The sequence below is a fragment of the Chinchilla lanigera genome, unplaced genomic scaffold, assembly GCF_000276665.1.
Source record: "Chinchilla lanigera isolate Chin_1 unplaced genomic scaffold, ChiLan1.0 scaffold00036, whole genome shotgun sequence".
NCBI classification, from domain to species: Eukaryota; Metazoa; Chordata; class Mammalia; order Rodentia; family Chinchillidae; genus Chinchilla; species Chinchilla lanigera.
Window position 1 is genome coordinate 17,063,108 of NW_004955437.1, and position 23,106 is coordinate 17,086,213.

General features: G+C 41.7%; 1 protein-coding gene across 1 annotated transcript in view; it reads right to left on the minus strand.

The window, feature by feature from the left end:
- LOC102029900 (histone acetyltransferase KAT6B) overlaps positions 1–23,106 on the minus strand; it is a 64,315-nt gene that overhangs the window by 20,866 nt on the left and 20,343 nt on the right. Inside the window, exons 9-10 of the mRNA XM_013516975.1 lie at positions 20,056–20,217; positions 16,132–16,225 (exon numbers count right to left, since the gene is read on the minus strand). Of these exons, the coding sequence (XP_013372429.1) occupies positions 16,132–16,225; positions 20,056–20,217 (256 nt within the window). The remainder of the gene's footprint in view (positions 1–16,131; positions 16,226–20,055; positions 20,218–23,106) is intronic.

Consider the following 23,106-nt stretch of genomic DNA (forward strand, 5'->3'; position numbering starts at 1 on the left):
TCAAAAAAAAAAAAAAAAAAAAAAAAAATCGGTGTGGTGATGCACACCTGTAATCCCAGTATTTGGAAGGCTGAGGCAGGAGGATTGCCACAAGTTCAAGGCCAGCCTGGACTACACAGTGAGTTCAAGGGCAGTCTGACCCTGTCTCAACACCCCCCCCAATTTGCTTTTTAAGATGAATCAGGCATTTAAAAATTATTTCCTATTATAAACAGGCAAAAGTCCACATTAGAGAGTCAATACGAAAAATTATTTAAGAAAATAACTTGAGCATTCAGTTTACACCTGGAAAAATGCATTGTGGGATGCTACTCAGGACTTAAACCCAGGGCCATACACCCACTAGACCTGTGCTCTACACTAAGATCCCTGGCCAAGAAAAAAAAAATGCATTTCGAGTAGCTGACCTCCCCTCACTGTCAAAGTTGAAACCTGAATTAAATTTTGACATTGAAGCTACAAAACCTGACAATAAGAATTTACCATTAAAAAGTTGTAAAGTTTCTTTCTTTTCTTTTTTGGTTTTTCTCCGGTACCGGGAACCGAACTCACAACCTTGTGCATGCCAGGCAGGTGCTTTTGCCGCTGAGCTAAATTCCCAGCCCCTGTAAAGTTTCAAATTCTCCATTAAATACACTTTGACTAAAGCATCAGCTTCAAGCAAATGACTGCACAGCCCCACAGTGCTCCCCCTATGAGCCCCCCGCTGCTGAATCGCTGTGATTAAGGGTGCCTGAGTGATCCCTGAAAGGAAAGTGGGGGGCTCATCTGCCCACTTTGCTAGGTATGAGATTCTGCAGAGAACTGAGATAGTTCATTATAGTATCTAGGCATCCGGTCTAACTCTACCCAATAGTGGAGTGTGTGCGTTGGAGGGGGGTCACACCACTGTGGGTGCTGCCACTGACTTGAAAAAAGGGCTGTGGAAGACAGGGTGGCTGGAGGAGCAACCTGCCTTCCCATTCACCCATGAGCCCCCTGAAGTCCCGTGTGTGTGTGTGTGTGTGTGTGTGTGTGTGTGTGAGAGAGAGAGAGAGAGAGAGAGAGAGAGAGAGAGAGAGCGAGAGAGCATATATATGCCAGCTGTAATTTTTCAAAAATAAGACAAAGTGCGCTGCAATTCCAATTCTGGATGATAAGCTTTCACACAGCAAACACAAACACAAAGCAAGACTGAAGAAAGAAGTGGGAATACAAATCTCTTTAACATTTTCCTTTGTTTCCAAACAAAGTACATTTCAAGAGGGAGCTGTCAGTCTTTGAGTCAACTTTCTCAAATCAAAGCACAGCCCACCGGCGGATGTCACTGATCAAGTGCTGTTCAAAGTGGAAGGCTAGGAAGCACCTCGAGTCCTCAGGTTATGTACACAAACCACTCTACTTTCTTTGTTACTTATTTTTTATTTATCACCCAAATGTTTTTAAGCATGATCTGAAGTAAAAGGCTCTGCAGTGAATGGCTGTGCCCACGGAGCCCATTTCCAAGCCAGGCTGAGACTGGTGTCATGCAGCCATCCAGCCCTTAAAGATGGAGAAATCATATCACCTAAATTCGCTACAGATATGAGCGGTTAGGAAAACAAAATCACGCAAAATCACCCTACAGTATGAAGACCTCAATGACTCCTCCATCAACTAGTTGTACACAGTTCATTTTTAAGCCCCTTGAACAAGCCACTGTTTAGTTTGACTCTAAAATTCCAGCAATAGGAAGACTTGAGACTTTACTAACAATATATTAGTATTAACACAGCATCAGACATGATATCGCAGTATTATCCCGTAAGCCTTTAGATTATGTGGTCACTGTTAAAGAATTTCCATTCAGTTTGCCATGGATTAAAACAGTTTAGTAGTGTGTTCAGCAGTCATGTGTCTACTAGGAGCTGGGCACCACTCTGGTTGGGATGTATAGAAGTGCTCCGTATTTACTGAGGAGAAGGCTATGAGAAAGTTTATTTTGCCAACTAGCTAGCAACTGCTGAATGCAAGAACCACAAAGTATATAAGAGAAGCTCAAATAGACATGTAATAGCTCAAGTTCATTTTAAAAAAATCAATTCAATGTTAAATTGCAATCAATCACAGTGCAATCATCATTTACAAATCACAATACAATGCAGACACTCATGGGGGATATACACAGCTAGGCAGAAGTGTGTTACTATGGACTAATCCATTGGAGTAGACTGAAACTGTAAATTATGTTACTGTCTCTTGTAATTACCCTGCTTGAGAACAGAAACAAATGTCCTGTGTAATTCTGGAGGAGGATGATTAAGATACAGAATCACTTTTGGGATGGTTTAACCTTTCAATGGCTATTTAATTATGTGTGATGAGGTCAAAAAAAGTTTACGCTTAATTTATGAAAAGATGCCAGGGAGATAGTTCAAAAAAAAAAAAAAAAAAAAACACACTCTAAAAAGCTCCAGATTATTAATAAAAACCTGGTGATTTCAATTCCTTTTCAAGTAAGATTCGTTGAAATTCTTGGCAAAATAATGTTTAAAACAAATTCACGCGCACCATTCCTTTTATTTGCTCTCTAAGAACATTCGTTATGGTCTGCAAATTTTTAACTGGATGCAACTGAAAAGCTGCAGGGGTGGAAGGCTGTCAGGGAACTCGGATGCACCCTTTGCATTGGTAGGGAAAATCATATTAACTTTCTTCATTTCACGGGCAAAAGTTCCAGGGCTGGGCGAACCGCAAGGCAGGACTGCGGATCTATGAACAGAGAATCACCGCTGTAAGAAGGAAGCCTGTTTTTTCAATACATAAGCAGCAGAGCCTCATTTCAGCACATTTTAAGATATTCTAGCCTTTTCATTCCCATTCTTGCTCTCTAATTTTTAACGTATTTTCTCTTCTGCAAGCACGGCTTCTACTGCCTAACCATCTGCCGCACATTTGAGAACTGCTCAGGACACAGCATTCTAAGAGGAAAGGGCAATTTCCTATGCACACCTAAGAGCACATACCTGCCAGGATTGTTTTCCTCCACTTTGGATCTTAACAGAACATGAACAAAAAGTTATCACACTGCAGCATCTCTCATCTCTTTGGGCTCAGTTATGTATTTTCTCTTCACCCCATCCCTCTTCTGCACTACGGTTCCTCATCCAAATCCTTCCCGGCATCTCCATTCTGTTAACATACAATTCAATTATGTCTCCCTAAGCTGGAAGCAAAACTGCCTGGAAGTCTGTTCTGTGATGGACTAGACTCAACACTTGGAGGGTAAGGTACTAGGAAATGTCAGTACATTTCCTTCATGCAAAAACGGCTCTGCAAAGTTTGACGTGGTCAATGACATGGTCAATGCCATTACGCCAAATACTTGTGTACCCATTTTTTATGTGAAACGGAAAAGGTGAAAAACTCTCTCTTTAAAACATCAATGCTATAATGCCACCTCGCTACACAGAAAGCTTGTCCAGTTTTAAGGGTTCTAAAGCCCATGCACCACTGGGTGCCAAGGTAGGACTACAGGGTGTCGCCATTTTAAGCGAACTGCTTCTTAAAAAACACACACCAAACGTTCAGGCGCAGAAAGCACACAGAACATATGAAGTCTTTTACTTGCCCCAGCCAAACAACCCTCCTTCCTCTTTCATAAGAAACTACTGAAGCTGTTGATGTCCAATGTCTACACGGTTAATTCTCGGGGGCATTACATAAGGTAATATACCCTTTCCTCCATCCTGCTTGGTCACCTAGCGGTGCATTTCATGTAAGAAAGGCAGGATAAATACTTCCATTTGCCAATTTTCAAGACAATGAAGGAACTGCATCTTCTCTTCCACTAAATTACTTTGCTTTTCACTACCACTACGAACTTGTGTATTTAAATGTTTGGTATGAATCTACTGGAATTATCGTTACATTTATTGCCAGCTTCTTCAAGTTGACCTGAGTCCTCATGACAAGATGCTGACAACTTTTGCTTCCTTGCTGTTTAGTGTGACAGGAAAGAACATTCTCTATTACAGAACAAACTCCTGTCCTTCCACTAAAATGACGACTCAATTTACCCATCCAAAAGGGCTAATACAAATTTATTACTAGGATTAGGGCCACCTCTATCACAGCCCCTCTAAGTTTTAGCAATATTTTAAAAATATCTTCTGCCATATAATTATACTGTACATTTTTTTCAACATGGACAAATGGCTATACAATGCACAGCTTTAATCCACTCAATTAGTTTTATGTACTCTGGGAACACTAACGGGAAACAATTTTGTTGAAAAAAAAGTTCATTTTTGATGTCAACCCAAAACAAGACTCAATATAAATAATTACAAAGCAGAGGTTTTCACATTGGCAAATATGAAAATGTAACATGAATAATAGAGTGAAAACGTGTCAGCCACAAATCTATGGGAAAGGAAAAAAAATCAGATTTGTAACTAGTATTTTTCTAACTCAATTCTAAATGAGTTAAGGAAAATATTTTGTTTTACTCAAAATAAACTGATTTTTAAAAAAAAGCTAGTAAAGAAAAAACTACTTTATAACCATCTCAAATTTCAAACACACTGTTTAGAAATATTATCATTAAAGGGATTTAACAAACTTTCATTTTAGAATATTTTACATAAAATATAATAACTCTACTGTAACTCTTTTTTTTTTTTTTTTTTTGGTCTTTTTGAGATAGTGTCTCACTATGCAGTCACTATGCAGTTCAGGCTGACTTTGAGCTCACTTTTGTAGCCCAGGTTGGTCTTGAAGTCACAATGATCCTCCTGCTTTAGCCTCCTGAGTGCTGGGATTATAGGCGTGTGCCACCATGTGCAGCCTCTACCGTAATTCTTTTTTTTTTTGTTTTTCTCTGGTACCGGGAACCGAACTCACAACCTTGCGCTTGCCAGGCAGGTGCTTTTGCCGCTGAGCTAAATCCCCAGCCCTCTACTGTAATTCTTGAAACCCATAGCAGGTATAGCGCTAGTTGTTAACCAATCAGAATAAAACCTTTCTTGGCCTTGTTTTAACAATGTATGTAGGAACACGGAGAACAGAGCTGGAAGCCCTTCCCACTCCACACTGCTGGGCCCTGCGTGTGCCTGTGACAGGGCCAAGGAGAGATGGGTCTGGTGCATGACCCCTGCCCCTACCATCCCATGGGTGAGGGCTGGATCCTTCATCACGACCTCTGCAGCGCCTGGCATAGTCTATGGAAAGCACACTGGCAGAAGGAGATGAGAGGCAGATAAACGGGGCGGGGGCTGTCTGAGATTGAGCACCTGTTCTACCACAAGCTTGTTTGGTGCGTGTTGAGGAGGACTAGCTGCACTCGGGCATTCACTGACTCCCTTATCAGACCTTTACTGTGTGCCACTATGTGGTAGGCACTGTGCTTGCAGCATGGAGTTCAGGTTATTTCTTTACTAATGATGTGAATGGAGGCTGTCCTGTAGTGAGTTTCAACGTGATGCACTTGAGGGCCCATCAATGTTCAAATCCGAACAAACAAAGGATTTGTCTTAAAAAAAAAAAAAAAAAAACCCCAAATCCACTTGCTTGCCAAAACTTGAAAAATTTAGAGCTATGTAAAGCAAAACAGTAGCTTTCAGAAAAAATGAAAGACTGCAGACCGTATGTTTCCTATTTACAATGTTTTCATTGAAGCAATGAATACAAACTATTCTATGAGCTATTTATTTGCACTTATTTATGACAAGCTAAGTTTAAAAAAAGATACATAAATAAATCGTTGGCTGCACTGCCTCATGCAACTCATTTCAATGCATTCAGTAACAGTCAACCTCTGAATAAATCACAAAGAGCTCAATTTTCAACCCTGACGTTATCTTTCGCGTATTAAAATATATCCTACTTCCGCTCAGTGTAATGACACAGTAAGGGCAGAGGCATATTATAATGAGAAAATAAGGAAAAACAGCCATTTTCCTTATTATATTACAGACTAGAATCCTATTAAAACATATGTCATCATTACACTTGATTACCCAGATCAAAACAAGCCATCCAAAGCCCAGCCAAAGCGCGTGGATACAGCTGCTGGGCCCAGCACCCTCCAGCAAGTGTCAGGGTGGCCGTTACTGTGGTAGGAAAGGCTGGAAGAACCCGAGCACCACTGCAGAGGCACAACTTGTTATTCTTTAGTGACTGCCTTGCCTGTGCTCACTAGGGAGGAGAGCTGCTGGAGGAGCTCAATGCAAGAGCTTTCTGACAGCATCAAAGGGCTAACCTAATGTCGGATGTTTTCTTCCAAAATAAATGCATTAATAAACGAATTATCTGATAGGAGAAAGGTAAGAAAAAGATACAAGGATCTTCAGCCAACTGCATGCAAATGTGACTGATGTCAAAGGTCACGTTTCTCCGCCCACTCTTTTGCACAGAGGCTGGGTTCCAACAGAAAGTCCAGGCATGCCTGACTTCACTGGGAAGTAAACCACAGCGGACTGAGCTTTGATAAGACAAGTTTCTTTTTCCTGGGAATCCCAGGTGAGAAGAGAAGGCATGGTAAAAAAGTCTTTCCTGTGCTAATCACTTAACATTATTTGCTCAGCAAATAATAAGGAGCTGCTAAGTGTCAGGCTTTTTCAGGAAGCGAGGATGCAGCAGAGAACGCAGTCTGCTGTCGGGAAGCTTCCTTTCGGTGAAGGACACGGACAAACACCTACAAGTATATAAAAATCTACTCAGCTTTCTAAGTGACTTCTGGCTCGGTCAGCTTACAGCTGCTTTGTTTTGAGGTCAGTGCCAGTAAAAAAGGATAACTGAGACACCTCATGGTCTTCCCAAACAGTCTTTATAATTCTCGGCATGCAGGCTAAAAACTGAGAGAAAGTGAGATATTTACCCTGCAGCCTCTCCAGGATTACATGATGAGGGCGCCAAAGCGCTGAAACTCTGGCCACCCTGGGACTAAACAGTGTCTCTGCCCCTGAACCCACCTTCGGTCACCTGTTAGGAAGGGCAGCTGCAAGTCACCTACACAGTGCAGAGCTGCCTAGAACAAGCACCTGAGAAGAATGTGCTTGCTGTGGTACCGGCCTTGACTCTGAGCAGGTGTAACAACAGCCCTGGTTCCTTAGGGCTGGCCAACTGTCAGACACAAGCTAGCCAGTTATCAAAACTTCATTCCACCAATCCATTTCTAGGTAGGGTAAAACTGCTGAAAAACACTTTTTTGAGTGTGTGGGGGTGTTGAGACAGGGTCTCACTATGCCGTTTTAGATGACTTTGAACTCACTATGTAGCCCAGGCTGGCCTCAAACTAGTGGGGATTCTCCTGTCTCAACCTCTTTAGTGCTGGGATTATAGGCGAGCTCCATTACGCCCACCACAAAACACTCTTTTATTCAAAATGGGTTTGAAAGGTTTGGAAGTGGAAGCTCTTTTACACCACACAGTTTGAGCGTTAAACCTGGAAGTTGGTAATAGCAGGCAACTTGAACAACTATGAAATGCATTCCTGCATTCAGACATCATGAAACAACATTTAAGTCAAAAGCCAGCACTCAAGACATGGGGAAAGTTCTATGTGAGAGACGTGCTTAGCTTCCTGGCATCACAGTCCACTAGGTGTCTTCTGCAGCCAGCTTTCTGGACAAAGAAAGGCAAGGAAGCAGGGAGCCAGGAACCAGAGAGATTTGTTTCTCTGTGTAAGGGCCACTTCCTCAAGCACCCAGCCAAGGGTGATGAAGAAGCTCAAGGAGAGAAAACCTGGAAATCTCTGGGGCGAGCTGGTCATCATACCTGGGTAAGAGACCCCTGAGATTAGAATCAGAGGGGGAGCACGAAGGTTGGGAAGTTATACCATTTACTGGTCAAGACAGAAAGGAGCGAAGGTACTAAACCCCAGTTTAGCTTTCCTGGCATCGTATGTGGTGGCAGTGGTGATGAGGAGTGTTGTTTTTAAGAAAAGAAAGCACACTGCTCACAAAGCTGAAGACATGAAAAAAAAAAAAAAAAAAAACCAAAAAACAAAAAACAAACAAAGCTGAAGACATGAACTAAGCTGATGTTGGAGACATGAAACTGGGTCATCTGTATGCAGCTACCAGCAGTGCATGTATTAGAGACTCAGTTTTAAATAGTACACAAATGTCAAGAAAGACACAGTGAAACCCTCAATAAGCAAAATCACAGGAAAGGCACCAAAGGGGATTTCCGGAAGTGACTGCCTAATTCAATCACTTGCACTTCCTGTGGTTACAGTACTGTTCTATGAGGACAACCCTGACACCACAGAATTATTTTCGTATCATATAAAGAAAGCTCAGAACTGAACCTACTGACAAGTTCTTATGATTACTCTACAAGTAAAGAGATACCAATTTTAAAAACACTCAAATGGTCCGTTTATTTTACTTAACTGATAAACTCACCACTTTTGTGTCTCAAAAATGATATATCTTTATAAACCTTTGGACCTAACTGTTACCTATCCTTGACACTTGTAGTTACATGCCCTGAAACTAAGATTATTCCAAAGACGAAAACGTTAATGTAAGACTTATAATCCTTGTAATTCTAGTCAGTAGTTTTAAGTACTATATTTTCATGAGGAAAAATATTGTACTTCATCAAATACCATTTCTGAATTAACACTGAATAACCCCCATCTGGATACTGCATTTTGTTTATTCCTCAATTTTTCTCTTCCGTGCTGCCCTCTCTCCTACATACACACACAAGCGCGCGCTCCAGTCTTCCCAGTTTAAAAACAAGGCCAGGTTCTTGTGCACCCAGTACTTGATAAGGCAACTTTTTGAATACAGCTCTTTTAATTCCACCTAACCCCCAGGCCTCCAAAGTACACATACGACAGCTTCCACTTGAGCACAGAATTTTGGCTCGAGGACGATCTTAGACTAAAGCTTGTGGCCCCGTTTCCCAGCACTCCTCCCAGCCATCCTTGCCCACATCTGTGTCACTGTGTCTGTGCCCCTAAAGAGAGAGGGCAACAGTAACCAACCTCACAGCTCTTTGTGAGGATTAAGAGAATGTGTGTAACTCAGGTGACAATGCGTGATACACGGCAAGTGCTCTAGAAATGTCAGCTCTGGTTATGATCACTGTAACTGCTGCTATTGAAAGGCTGACTTCCTCTGCCCGTCCTGACACGATTCTCTCCAGGTTTACTTCCAGCTTTTGGAATCTTTCCAATTCCCTTGATGAGCGCCTCATTCCCTATTAGCCCATCAGCTGTTGGAACTCCACGGATCCATCCTCCTCCTCGTATCGCAACGTGCTCCCTCCAGCTGCCTCTGCCCCTATCTATGGTTTCAGCAGCAACGTATCACACACCCCCAGCTCCCAGAGGCTTCCTCCGCCAGACTCCTTGCTGCGCTTTGCACTCCACGGAAATCTGCACGAGGTGTCCAAACTCACACCTGTCATTTTGATTGCACAGAGCTTTCCCATTATGTTTGCTTATAAACATTACTATGCTTTACTAGACAGACACTTTACTTGCTGACACAGTCAAGTCCATAGCCACGTTCTTTCATTCCTTTAATCTTCCGGTCGTGATTATCTAAAGATCAGGTGTGTAACTGTATGTTCTGAAGCTGTATAATGTTTCTGTATGTATTGTTTTTATCATGTAAATCTTTACCTTGAACTTCTCTGGCTTCTTTTGTAGCTACTCAAGACATCCAATACGTTTGCTCATGAGGCCATGCTTCTGACTACATCAGTTCCCTCGGCCTACATTCCAGCTTCCAGCCTTGAGTGTTCTCAGTGTCTGGTGAGCCATCCAAGCACACTGTGCAAACACACTGTATGGTAACTGGTGACCTGTCAGAGAGCCTAACCACCAAGCAGGAGCCACGTCACCTTCTTTTTTGTCAGTTGTATTTAGCGCACTACAGACTGGGGTCCTCTAATCAATAAAGGCAGAATTGGAGGGGTAAAAATGAATGAAGTAAGTTCTACTCCTTCTCTATCCCCTAGTTTGGAATCAGATGAATGTATTTCCGCAAACACACATGGGAATGAGGATGCTGCCCTCTCTAACCACCAGGGGCCACATGTTCTCAACCACGGCTGACTCAGCTGGTTTTCTCCGGTCTCTGTTAAGTCAGAGCTGATGGGGAGTGGGGAGAGAATGGGGGTAGGAGGCTTGTATTCTGCTCATCAGGCAGGAGGATTCTGGCTCTGTAGGCCTGAGTGAAAAACCTTATCTGCTCACCCACTGCCCATGCAGGCAGAATCCTAAACTAGAAGAATATAGAACATGCTACACCTGCGACACAAGTACACTAAGTATGTCAGTCAAAAGTGCCTGCGGTAGCTCACTACAGCATCTTTAAAACAGCAAAATAGAGGAAATAACCTATGTGCCGTGCACTGCAGAGCGTGTGGGTAGGCCACTATGGTGCAGCTGGAAGGAGGACTGGGAATGTGACCGGGTGGAGGGGAAGGGCAGAAGGAGGAACGCTTCCCTGAGCACACCCTTTAATATTGCTTCAATTGTAATGATCATGATTGTTTTACATTTGAATTTTTAAAAACAAGGCAATAGGAATAGAGAAAGAAGCAAAACTGTAAGCAAACAGAAACAAAAAGGTCTACCCATTATTTCCATAAATAATATGATCACACTGAAGGGAAAATAATTTAAACAAACCAAGTCAAATAACATGTAAATACAGTACTTTGACTAAATACACTTAGTCAAAAGAACTATGTACAAACACTGACTTCTAGTTAGGAAGTTAGTTTTTCACAGCAGTATGAGTCAGCAGTTCTGAAATTACTTAATATGTAGTCCAGGGCAAATACACTGCTGATAATGAAGTTGAGTCAAACACATATCACTATTTATTCTTTTCTAGTTCTGTGCTCTGATAGGGCTTAAACACAGTGGAACTGCAGTAGCAATAACCATTGCGAAAAACAGATGGTTTTCTGAGTAATGCCGCCTACTATAAGGATCCAAGGCCCTTGGGAGAAGTGGCTGATTCCAAGGGTGGGATGAGGGACAGAATGCATGAATCTAGAACATCAAGCTGTCCCCAAAAGTAAGGAAGGATTCAAAGGACGGGGACAGGTCAAAAGGGCACAAGAGTGCTTGCTTCAGCAGCACATATACTAAAAGGGCACAAGAACCAATTTGAAGCAAAGCTTACTAAATAATTCTGAGAGAATTTACTTTAGAGGGTAATTTGATGTTTTAGAACCATCAAAATCAGTACTGTCAGCAACAAGCTCTTTTTTTTTTGGTACCGGAAATTGAACTCACGACCTCGTGCTTGCCAAGCAGGTGCTGTGCCATTGAGCTACATCCCTGGCCCAGCAACAAGTTCTAAGCAATAAAATAAAGTAAAACTCCACACATCCATAATTATATATCATTAATTAAACAAATGAGGAGGAAGAGAAATTCTTCTTATAGAATGCCATAGAAGAAATAGTGGAATCAAAAAATATTTTAGTAATGATCATTTCAGACAGCAATCCTAGTGCTCAAGCTAGTTAGTGAAAATTGGACGAGACACAGGGTATTTACACAATCCTGAAGTATGTTCTTATCAGATACTTACTGATTACAGAGGGGAAAACAGCTTCTCCCAGTGAAGAAATCTAGTAGGCACCATCCTTGCCCTGCTATGCTGTGATCCTGCGGGTCACACTGAGGGCGGCCCATCACTACTCTAGTAATTGTACAAGTGTGTACACGGAACCTCACCATGGTGGAATGTCATCAGCCCAAGCTGAGGAGTACTACACCAAATAAGTGGCTTGTACACTTCAAAAATGTCAAAGCAGCCTGGTGCACTGCCACACACTTGTGATCCCAGCACTCAGGAGGCTGATGCAGGAACATCATTATGAGTTCAAGGCCAGCCTGGGCTACATAGGGAAACCCTGTCCCAAAAAGAAAAAAGTCAAAGTAATGAAAAACAAAGTGAACAATGGACTTCGTAAGTGCCTCATGGCACCTATGCCGCAGTGGGCTGTTTGTTACCATGGAATGCTCCAAAATAGCTGTCATCACTGGACAAGGCATTTCCCTGCATTAAAGGAGATTTGAGAGGTGTAATAATTAAATATGACATATGATCCTGCTCTGGGGGATCACCCCCCAAAAGGCTTAGTGAAGACCAGCAATATCAGAAATCTGAATAAGGTATATAGAGTAAGACAACCGCACTGAGTCAATATTAATTTCTTAACTTTTGACAATTTGTATGTGGGTATGTCTGAGAACCTGTTTGCAGAAAACACAGCAATATTTAGAGGTAAAGGTGCATCGTTCTGCAGTTTACTCTCAAAATGATTCAGAAGCCTGGTGCTGTGGTGCACGCCTGTTATCCTGCTGCTATGGGAGGCTACAGCAGAAGGATCAGGAGGAGTTCAAACGCAGAATGAGGAGCTCTGTGAGGCTCTGGCTGAGGAATTAGAGGGGTGGGTGGGTAAGTGGAGTTCTCGCTGAGTGTGAAGGCGATGGGTTCAACCCCAGGCAATAAATATAAATATATATGCAGATATATATTTAAATACAATATGTGGATGAATGATTATGATAATAACAAAGCAGCTGTGATAAAGTGTTAACATGCAGGGAATCTAGGCGGAAAATATATGAAAATTCATGGCACTATTTTGAGATCATTTCAAAACTGAAGAGACAAACAGCGAGATGGCTAAAACATCGCTGGGTGGGTCTGAGGGCCTTGGGAGGGGACACGCAGGCGACCCAGCACCCAGCAGAGCCCTGGAGGAAGTGTAGGCATTTACTTTGGCTGTGGGAAGTCCTGAAGCAAGAACCATGAGAGTTTCTGGGGAAGATGGTTCTTGGGACCCTTGGGATACCTGGTGAGGGTGGACAGCGGTCCATGTGTGCACGCACGACATGCGTGGATGGAGACAAGACAAGGGGAGGACTTCACAGTTTTCTGACTAAGAAAGAGAGCGCACCTCAGAGTCCAGCAGAGGGGAATATGGTATCAAGTTCCACCTATGACAGTCACCCTGTCTTCTACCAAGTTAAAATTGGGCAAGGAGTCACAAAAGCCATGAAGTGGTTTATGAGGAGGGCAGAAGTTGGTGCCCCTCGGTCTCAGGCCAAGCTCTGCACGTGGTAGCCTCCTGGAGAGAATCTTGCTCTGCTAAATCCCAGGCAAACTCCCTAGGAGGCGAGAGACAGCTTATTGCAAAAGCAACACTCAATGCCATGTATGACCCACATAGCTCTCCTGCTGTCTGGGAGAACAGAGTTGTAAGCCTTGTATTCAGAGTTCTTTATTTTTTTTTGGTACTGGGAATCGAACTCAGGGCCTTGCACTTGCCAGGCAGGCGCTTGTGCCACTGAGTTATATCTTCAGCCTGTGGTCAGAGTTCTTTACGTATACCTAATCTGTTACAGTTCACTACTTTCACATTTGCGGGTGCGAGCAGGCAGCATAGCTTCCTTCCTGTCTGCTTAACTAGTAACCCCAGATGAAATAAAGGTTCTCCTGCCTCCCAGCCTACCCGCTCTGGCAGTGCTGGTGATGGATCCAGGGCCTTATGAACATTAGGCAGTGCTCTACCACCGAGCTCCACCCCAGCCCCGTTTTCCTGCTTTATAACTTTGACTCACTGAAAATGCAAAGATCAAAAGAACCCATGCTTGTGAGAAAAACAGAACTACAATAAACAAAACCTTTAAAAGGTCTCTTCAAAAACCAGAAGAGATTTAAGAAAGCCTCCAGTCCTAGTTTATCTCCTTGCCCTAAGCTCTGAACTATGATGTCCAAAGTAACAGAGCATCCACATGACCCAATCCCTCCCTCAGCAAAAGACTAGATCTAAACAGTGCCAAAACAGCTACTATTTTAAAAACTCCCAAGGAAATGCTATTATTTTTTTCACCAGCCTACTCTATCTTCTTTAGTACTTTTGGAGCCAAGGAATTCTTTTGGTTTTAAATTGAATTTCTATCGGTTTTATACCAGTTGCCATATCCTTTGAGAGTCAGAAAATGCCACCCTTCTGTGAGGCAACACCAACCCCCTTTCAACTGTATACCAATCTTTTACCACACTCCTTAACCCACACCAGGGGAGTGAATGCCATGGGGCCAGGAGAAAAACCCGGAACCACACCCCAGGACAACCTTGCCCGCTCAGATCCTGGTGGGTGGCATTCATTACATCAGCCCGGTGCCATCCCAAAGGAGTTCCATCCTGCTTTGTGGGTGACGTTCGAAAACACAAGGTGAGCGAGGACTCACTGCACAGTTACCATAAAGACTGAGCCTCTGACATGGACACGTCGCTGTTACCGGAGCTGTCCGCTCCTGCAGAACAGAACTCCGGCCTCAGTACCAGACCACGCTGCACAGAAGAGGTGACACTATACAGTGTGATTCTCACCCGGTAAGTACTACTCTCTTCTTAATTGTAGGAAAAGCATTACTGTGGGCAGCAGGCACACACTCTGAGTATTTAACTCAAATGAACAAAAATACACCTAATGCAGATTACCAAGGGAACGATCCCTAATGGATACAAAGAAGGCATCAGAGGCGTGATGCATACATCTGTGCTTAATGCAAAGGGGTGAACAGGGAGCAAGAATGTACAGCCAGCAAAGGTAGGTGGTAAAAATCCAGGTAGCATCAAAAAGAAAGGTTCTTGAGTGGCCTCTCACCTATGAGCAGGAATGGGGACAGACAGAGGCTAGGGAAGGAGGAAGTCATTCAAGGAAGGAACAGAACAGACAAGAACCGAGGGATGGAACCTTGCTCCGATACCTGAGGAAAGGGGAACTAGCGAATGAATGGCCTAACATGAAGGAGGTGCTGGCAGATCTCGAATACTGAGCGAGGGTGCCGACTTAATTCTATAGGCATACATACTAACAAAAGTGTAAAGTGCTTGAAGGGCTGCTATGATTACCAGAAAAGAATGATAATTAAAAATGGCAGCTGCAAAAAAACTCTAGAAAAAGATAACCAGTTTTGCCTTTAGAAACGATTACAACTAAGACTCTATGTAACAAAAATGATGAACTGGCAAGATGATCCTTCTTGCGATAACTAGTTTCTTAGATAACTAAGTCAGGAAAGAATAGTTCAGACTATAGTAATAAATTGATAACCAGAAATATTATCTAAAGACATAAAATAATCAGTATGTCTCAGTGGCAGTAAGTCCAAAAAGGCTATACAGTTATTTTATCCTCAGACTTAATATTTTCCTATCTAACAGTACGGAATTAGATACAATATATTTCCTCATGGATTTCTATGAGCACACTTACATTGTGGTTTTTCAATATAATATACCTCATGAAGTTTATGTGATGTGCTAAATTTTCTTTCTTTCAGTTAATAATCAGACAAACTACAATCCAATCTGATAATCAAGCAGTACACACAGTTCTGAGTAATAGGTTTTCACAGGGCCAGAAGCGACTGTTACCACAGGACACTGGCCTTCACGTTACCTGGATATTTTAAATCAATTCTCCCAGTGTAGGCTTAACACTACATTTATGCATACCCCGTGTAATATTAACAAGGAGAAAAAAATGATCAATTTTTAAAAGCGTATCTTATGCATGTGTTTTTAACTGAGGAGAATCAGAAGACACAAGTGTACTTAAAACTTTCTTGGGAAACCGCTAGTTACAAATGCTGTAATAACTTCCATAATAGAAAAGGAAATTAACACAAAACAAGATAAGAGTTATTTCTATTACTGAGGGCTCAGGATAGGCCACCTAAAGAATTGTTTTTCTAAATGGAAATATCCCTTTCCTGCTCTGTACTGTACAAGATTACAGGCAAAACTTGAGAAAGCTGAAAATCCTTTTAAATAACACTTCCTTTAGGTTTAATGGCAAATAATTGCCTCTTTCGGTGATAATGAACATGAGCACCACAGAAAGGAAAGCAATTCTGCAGGTTCATTCAGGGTAATGGCTTTGTGAGCTGGTGACACTGTGGAGAGATCTGGTCTCAATTTCCTAGAGTACAGAGCAATAAAATTTTCATTTGAGGAAGATTTTCTAGCCTACGTGAATATAAAAAGAAAATCCATTATCTATTGATAAAAACAACAAAGTAGGTTAAATAAAGTTTTATGTGTTACTGTTTCCTGTAAGAGGCATCAGCTCACTGGATCATGAAAGTAAATAAAGCACTTCACTTACTGAAATCAATGAGAAACCGTCCAAATCCTTGCCTTTGGTGCTGGGGCATGATCATTATGCAGGAGACATTATACTTCTGCTGGCAAAGCTTTTCCTGGGGGAAGGAGAAACAGATCAAGTATGTCAGAGCTCTGCTGAAGTGGGCAATTCCTGCACGTGAGGCTGCCCTTGTGAAACAGCCCACGAAGATGGGCGAGTGGGGAAGGTCAGAATTACGCAGCATAATAAGTTAATCAAACACCTATCAGCTGATAACAAACCATCACTCCTGGCATGCCTCTCAATTACTTCTTTATTCTTGAAAGACGGTACCACAAAATTCAAATAACTTACGAATAATGAATTCAAGGAAACAGGAACCAAATAAAATACAGACAGCACGGAAGAAATGCTTTCCTTGCTCACACAAGTTGGGAGATACAAACTAAAAACTCAGAGGTGCCAGTGGGTTAAGTGTGGATTTAGATGGCAACCTTGCTAAATAATAATCTACTACTCTGCAACAGCCAGCTGTCTTTTGACTTTGAGCAAATGCCCAAGTGAAACTAAAATAGTAGATATGTAGGGAGATGTGCACAAATACACTTTTCCTGTGAATAAAAAGTCCAAGTAAAAAAGTGGGAGAAATAATCTGCATCTCAAACCAGGAAAACAACACAAAACAAAAAAGACAGCACAAGAAACCCCACAGCTTCAAACAAAATAAGACCAAAATATTACAATAGTCTGAAACCGGGAGGACACCAGCACAGTACGGCGAGAAACAGCTGAGCATTAATGCAGAATTTGCTATCTGTATGAGATACGGCATTAGGACAGCAGCATTTTATTCCAAGTACAGAGCCACCAAAACGTACACAGAATATCTGGAAAAGGCTTTTGAGGGTGTGAATGCTCTGGCCAAATATAAACCACAAATGAAAATGACCACAAATGGAACCAACCACATCAAAGAATTGCTTTCGGAACACTCAGATCTGTAATGAACCTATTTGAAAGATCACAGGAAATGAGTGTGGAAAAAACACTACAGGGCAGAACTAAAGATTTCTTTCTGAAAAAGTTGAGTTCTTAACTTTCACACATTTGTAGCTCTCTGCAGAGCCTCAAACAAATGAGGAGGAAGCAATAACGTGAGCCCATTTGCTTGGGAAGATGGACGGCCCATCACTGGATGTGCACACCAAGAGGAAGAGTTCGAAGAATTAATTACACTTTGCAAAGGTGGATGAGTGAGCCACTCGGTCTGTAAAGAGATGTACTTTGTTTTCTTTTTTGTCTTATTTGGGACAGGATCTTGTTATGCAGTGCAGGCTGACCTTGAGCTCACTTTGTAGCCCAGGCTGGTCTCGAACTCACAATGATCCTCCTGCCTCAGCCTCCTGAGTGCTAGGATTACAGGCATGCGCCACCACGCCCAGCCAAAGAGATGTACTTTGGATGGGAACCACACATCCTTGATGACGTTCCTTTGATGGTCCAGAACTATGTCCACCTCTGGGGGTTTAAATCTAATCCAACAGTGATCCTTTCCTTTGTCTTGAATACATGCCATGACTGCTACAAGCTAATCGGGATACCACGAGTGCTTCTCCTTTCCTTCCTGATAGGAAAGTCCTATTTTAAGGGATGATATTCATGAACCCCATCTTAACCACTCCCTGGCTACTCTGGAATGGTCTTGCTAATAACCTATAATATTTGATTTAACATAACTCCCAGTCCTTCCTATTCCAAGTGAAATGTCAGAAGATGGGTTAATCTGCATGTAGTCACTTAACATGGTTAATTTTTTGATTCTTTTTTTCACTATCCTGCCAAAAAGTATCAGCATTTTTTGGTATTTAGTTATTTATGCTTTGTTTTTTTTTAATACAGGGTCATGCTCTGTAGTCTAGACTGGCCTTGAACTCACTATGTAGCTCAAAATGGCCTTGAACTCGTGGCAATCCTCCTGCCTCAGCCTCTGAGTGCTGGGATTACAGGTGTGCACCACCACAACGGCTATATCAGAACTGTGGAATACTAAGAAATGACTGTAGCTGCTGTCATACTGTAGAAGAAAGGGGGACAAACTGAAAAAAGTTGAGTTTGTTCCAAGTAAAAAGGACATGTGAACAAACCTGTAGGAGTCTATGCTAACTGTATGTGTTGCCACCACTCGGAGGCCACTGTGAGACTCAGGAGGGGGACAATGAAGGACATGCAACTCAGGCAATGGGGTGTTTGCGTTAAATCATGAAGTTACTTGGGAGGATCCTAAGTTTGAGGCCAGCAGGGGCAGCCTGGCAAAAATCTGTCTCAAAATAAAAATATAAATGAATGCAAATGTGGCTCAGTGGGAAAGCATTTGCACTGTATGTGGAAAGCCCTGGGCTCTATCCCAGTATTGCCCAAAACAACCACAGAAACAACCATTTTCTCACAGGAAGAACAAATACGACCACTATTTCTTTTCATTCTTGGGGGAAAAAGATCTTAACAAAATAAGGTGTTCTGCAAATTATATACATAGACTTCCTATTTTCTTCTATGCTTTGTTTGGCATCTTTTGAATCTGTAATGTGTAATTAACATTCTCCATTTTCATCGTTTCACCAAACAAGTAGATTAAAATACTGGGGCAGTTTCTCATGAGTTCTTATTTGTGTTTATGGTCTTTGGGTGGATTCTTAAATTAAGAATAACTATAAAGTGGCTTCCAAAATGTTTTATCTTTTGACTCTCCAAGAAAATGGCACTTTGACAAAGCAATACCTCCGTTCACCGACGCTTGTCTGTGAACAATTCAGTTCACAGACAAAAGGGTTCAGCAAAATTTGGCTTCTGTTCACAAACTCTGCATTGGATGACAAAGATGATGACCATCTTCGCCACACAAACACAAATGCAGCCACCTCCCCAAAAATCATAAAGCAAAATTTTTTTGTACCAGGAATCGAACTTATGACCTCACACTTGCCAGGCAGGCACTATGCCACTGAAATAAAATCCCCGGCCCTATAAAACAAATTAAGTTGGTAAAATGAGGTGCCACTGTATTTCATTTACATTATGGAAAAGGAGGTTTGTTAAGTCACATCACTTAATATGATGAAAATGTATTTTAAAGTAAAGCTTTGATAATTTTAATAATTTAAAGCATAGCTTTTGATAATTCACCTCTTCTGTAAAACTCTGTTAATTATCATTTCCATTTATGTAGTCATTTCATTAAGGTGCCTAACAAAAGTTAAGGTCACTCCCCTGGTAAACACCTCCAAAACAGTTCTTCTCTAAGGCATCTGAGTTATTGCTTCTCAGGAGCCTTTACGTAGAATGTGAGAGAAATGCTCTGAGCGAGAGAAAAGCTGCACTTTGCCCCTCAGTGTGTCATCCTGCCCAGGAAACAGATGGCCAGGCAGTCTTTCTAAAAGTGAGGCTGCCTCAGAACTTAAAACAACAGCAACGAATAAGAGCACAAAGTGTAAAACCACTCAGTGCATCCCAACCGTCCAAATGCCAATGTTCTAACTCACTGAGATATTGCTGACCACAGAGGGAAGGCAATGAGGAGAAAGGAGAATGCGCTTAGATGCTACATTACACCGAATCTTTCAAGTCTGACACCACTTGGAGGAAAGGAAAATAAGCGTAACATTTAGAAAATCAAAGATGCTTGGTAGTCTGCAAAGCCCTGATTATGTTGCGCAGACACTGACAGTCAGCACGGCACTCAGTGATGAGGTCCTGTACACACTTCCTAGGCACCGTGTTCTTTTGTTTCTTGTCTTTTTGCATGAGCTCTGAACAAGAACCTTTGCTTTTCAGAAATGTGTCACTTATTCAAATTACAGCCATAAAAAAGCCCTGTTGAAAGAATTGGGCTCTACTAAAAACATTTCAAAAAAAAGAAAATGAAGGTCATGCTGGCTCTAGTTTTACCTTAGAGAAGTATCCAACCAGATGACAGCCTTTTTCATCATTTTTTGTAAGGACATAAAAAAGGAATGGCTCGACATCATAATACAACGTTTTGTGGTCCAGGAAGAGCTTGGCTAACAAGCAAAGGTTTTGGCAATAAATTTTGCTCATATTCCCATCAACCTAGCAAAAAGAAACAGACAACATTATTTAACACAGAAATATCACTCAATATAAAATTTTTTCTTCTCTATGGCATTTCAGAAAACATATAATTTTATTTCTAAATCCTAAACTGGGAGATTAAAACACTCCATTAAACAAGCATTGAGTTAACCAGAAAACAGCTGTCGCTTGGCAATTCAGAATTCCACCTTTTCTCTAAAACTAGAATAATTTTAAGGTAGCTTACATTTCTCTTCAAGACTCTAAAGAAAGAAGAAACCACTAGTAAAAGAGTAAATTTTATCTGCATTTAGGAATGATTAGCATATACTCTTTATTTCAACCGAACAAATCTGAATTAAGGAAATATAAAGAGATCAAAATACTGCTCAAGTACATTAAACTTTATGTTGTTTTCAAAAGGACTTCACATAAAAATAAATGAACTGTATTATTCTGATTCCTCAGAAGTATGGATTAGTAAAAGAGGCTTCCATTTTGGTTTTATCCCAAGTATCATTTTAAATATAATTGGAAAAGATAAAATTTCTATGTTGGGAATACTTACAGAGAAAGTGAGATGAATTTCAACCTACAATAAGTACCATGATTACAGTCTATTTCTCTTCAAAATAAAAGAATCAAGCTGTGATCCTGATGGCTATAGACAGGAGGCTAGGCACAGATGCCAATTTTTTTGATCAAACATAGTTACTTGTTGAAAACAGAAAGCACAGCAGATTCCCTAACACATTTCTTAGGGGAAATGGATATTTGCTCACCAGAGCTCTTTAACAATGAACTTGACCATTCTCAAGTCTCCTGTGGACCATACGGGTTCTCATATTGCACAAATTATTTTTAGACTCCACATAACTATTTCCCTTGGATGAAACCTAGGTCCCACACTTAGCAACATAATCAAATATAGGCAACAGGCACAGAAGATACAATTCTCTCTTTAATTAAAGGCAGTTTTTAGTATTTGGGAGTATGGTCCTTTTGGAAATTATAGTATATTACAAAAAGGAAAAATGGAGATGTATCTGTGAACCAAAACTAAAGAAATGACAATGCTAAAGTGAAATTCTGGTCAGTGTAAAAGATCTAAAATAAGAGGGCTACATAAGGTGAAGACAGAAAACAGTAACATGGACTGTTCATTGTTTTACAGGTTACTTAGTAAACTGGTACACAAGAACAAGTTTCCTATCCACTGGACTTGAGACACAGGTATTAACACCGATTCTAGAACAAGGCCCTTAGTACTTAACAATTCCAATTCCTTTTTTATATGCATCAACTGAACAGACGTGCTTCCGCTGTTTACCCATCTCATTGCTGTATGGTCCAACAATCCAAATCCTCGAAGAGCCCATCATTCTTATCCACTAACAATACTCACTACCTTCCCCCTGTGACAGCCCTCTGGATTTATGACAGCTTCAATTTATTTAATAGTTACTTAAGGACAACAATATGCTTTGTCCTTTGGGAAACAATGAAACAGCAACTTCCATTTTATTTTGGCTAGAAGAACGGATCCAAGGCATCCAGGAAGGAGAGGAGAGGAATGTGAACAATGGTTAAGTCTCAAGTGAGAGCAGCTTGGCTGCCTCGACGAGTTAAGGCTGGTGGGTAGCTCTCAGAATTCACAGAAAGTCAGACAACATGTACTTGATTTTGCCTAGCTTGGTGATTCCCGCTGAGGCCAATTTGTTCCCTAGTCCCTGGGACATTCGGTTACATTTGGAGACACTTTCAGTGAGGTGAATGAAGGAGGCGGGAATACCACTGGCATCGGGTGGGTAGAGGACAGGCATATTGCTAAACATCAGACAATGCACAGCACAGTCCCTCCAACAGTGAGTCGCTAACTTGGAATGTCAACAGCGTCCAGGTTGAGAAAGGTTGTGCCCACTTTTAAATAAGAACTAACCTTATCAAATCTCCCCAGCAACAATACCCTTGTTCCTTAAAGCTTGCCAAATGAGCCTGATATAACTACAAGGAGCAGTTGTTTAAAGACCAGAAGTCATAGCTGGAATTTCCTATGTTCTCTGACCAGTCTTGAGAGGAACTAGTGGTCCCAAGCTGTTTGATTTGTTTTGTTTTGTTTTTTTGGGGTTTTTTGGTTTATTTCCGGTACCTGGGATCGAACTCATGACCTTGCGCTTGCCAGGCAGGCACTGTGCCACTGAGCTAAATCCCCAGCCCCCATCCCAAGCTGTTTGAGAACCAGCCTGGTCCACATGAGGAACTATGATAGCATTACACCACAGGCCAGGGATAAGAGAACTGTGAGGAGAATAATAAACTTTAGTCTGAGCAATTTAAAAAGAGAACCTAAAAGCTAAACTGTATGTCAGGGAAAGAAGGTATGTCTGTTCTATAAGAAGGCTTGTACACAGAAACAAAAAACCATGCAGCAAGATGGATCACAGAGAACATAAAGCAGGGCAATGGAAGTACGCAACTCCTGTGAAGAGGTCAGAATTAAGCCCTGTGAAGACACAGTGCCAGGAATGAAATGCGTGGCATCCTCAAGGCATGACTGACTCTGCCGGAGTGGACTTTGACAACAGAAATACGATTAAACAATGAAACAATATGGAGGGAAAGCCTTTCTGCTACTAAATCATTTCTGAATCTATGAAGTATTTTCAAGAAACCCAAATGACAGACATATGGCCACAAGGGTTTCCCGTGAATAGCAGAGTTCTCCAGGGGTGGCCATCCACCCAGATGGGAGGAGGCCCAACATCTGCTGGGGTCTCACCGAAAGGATTATCTGCCCTGCCAAGAGCTGGATGGAAACACAGGTGGTTGTGTACTGAGGAGATATGTACAGCTGCTTAATTCCCGGGAAGAATAAGCACCTGCCAGACATTGGCTGGAGCTGCCGAA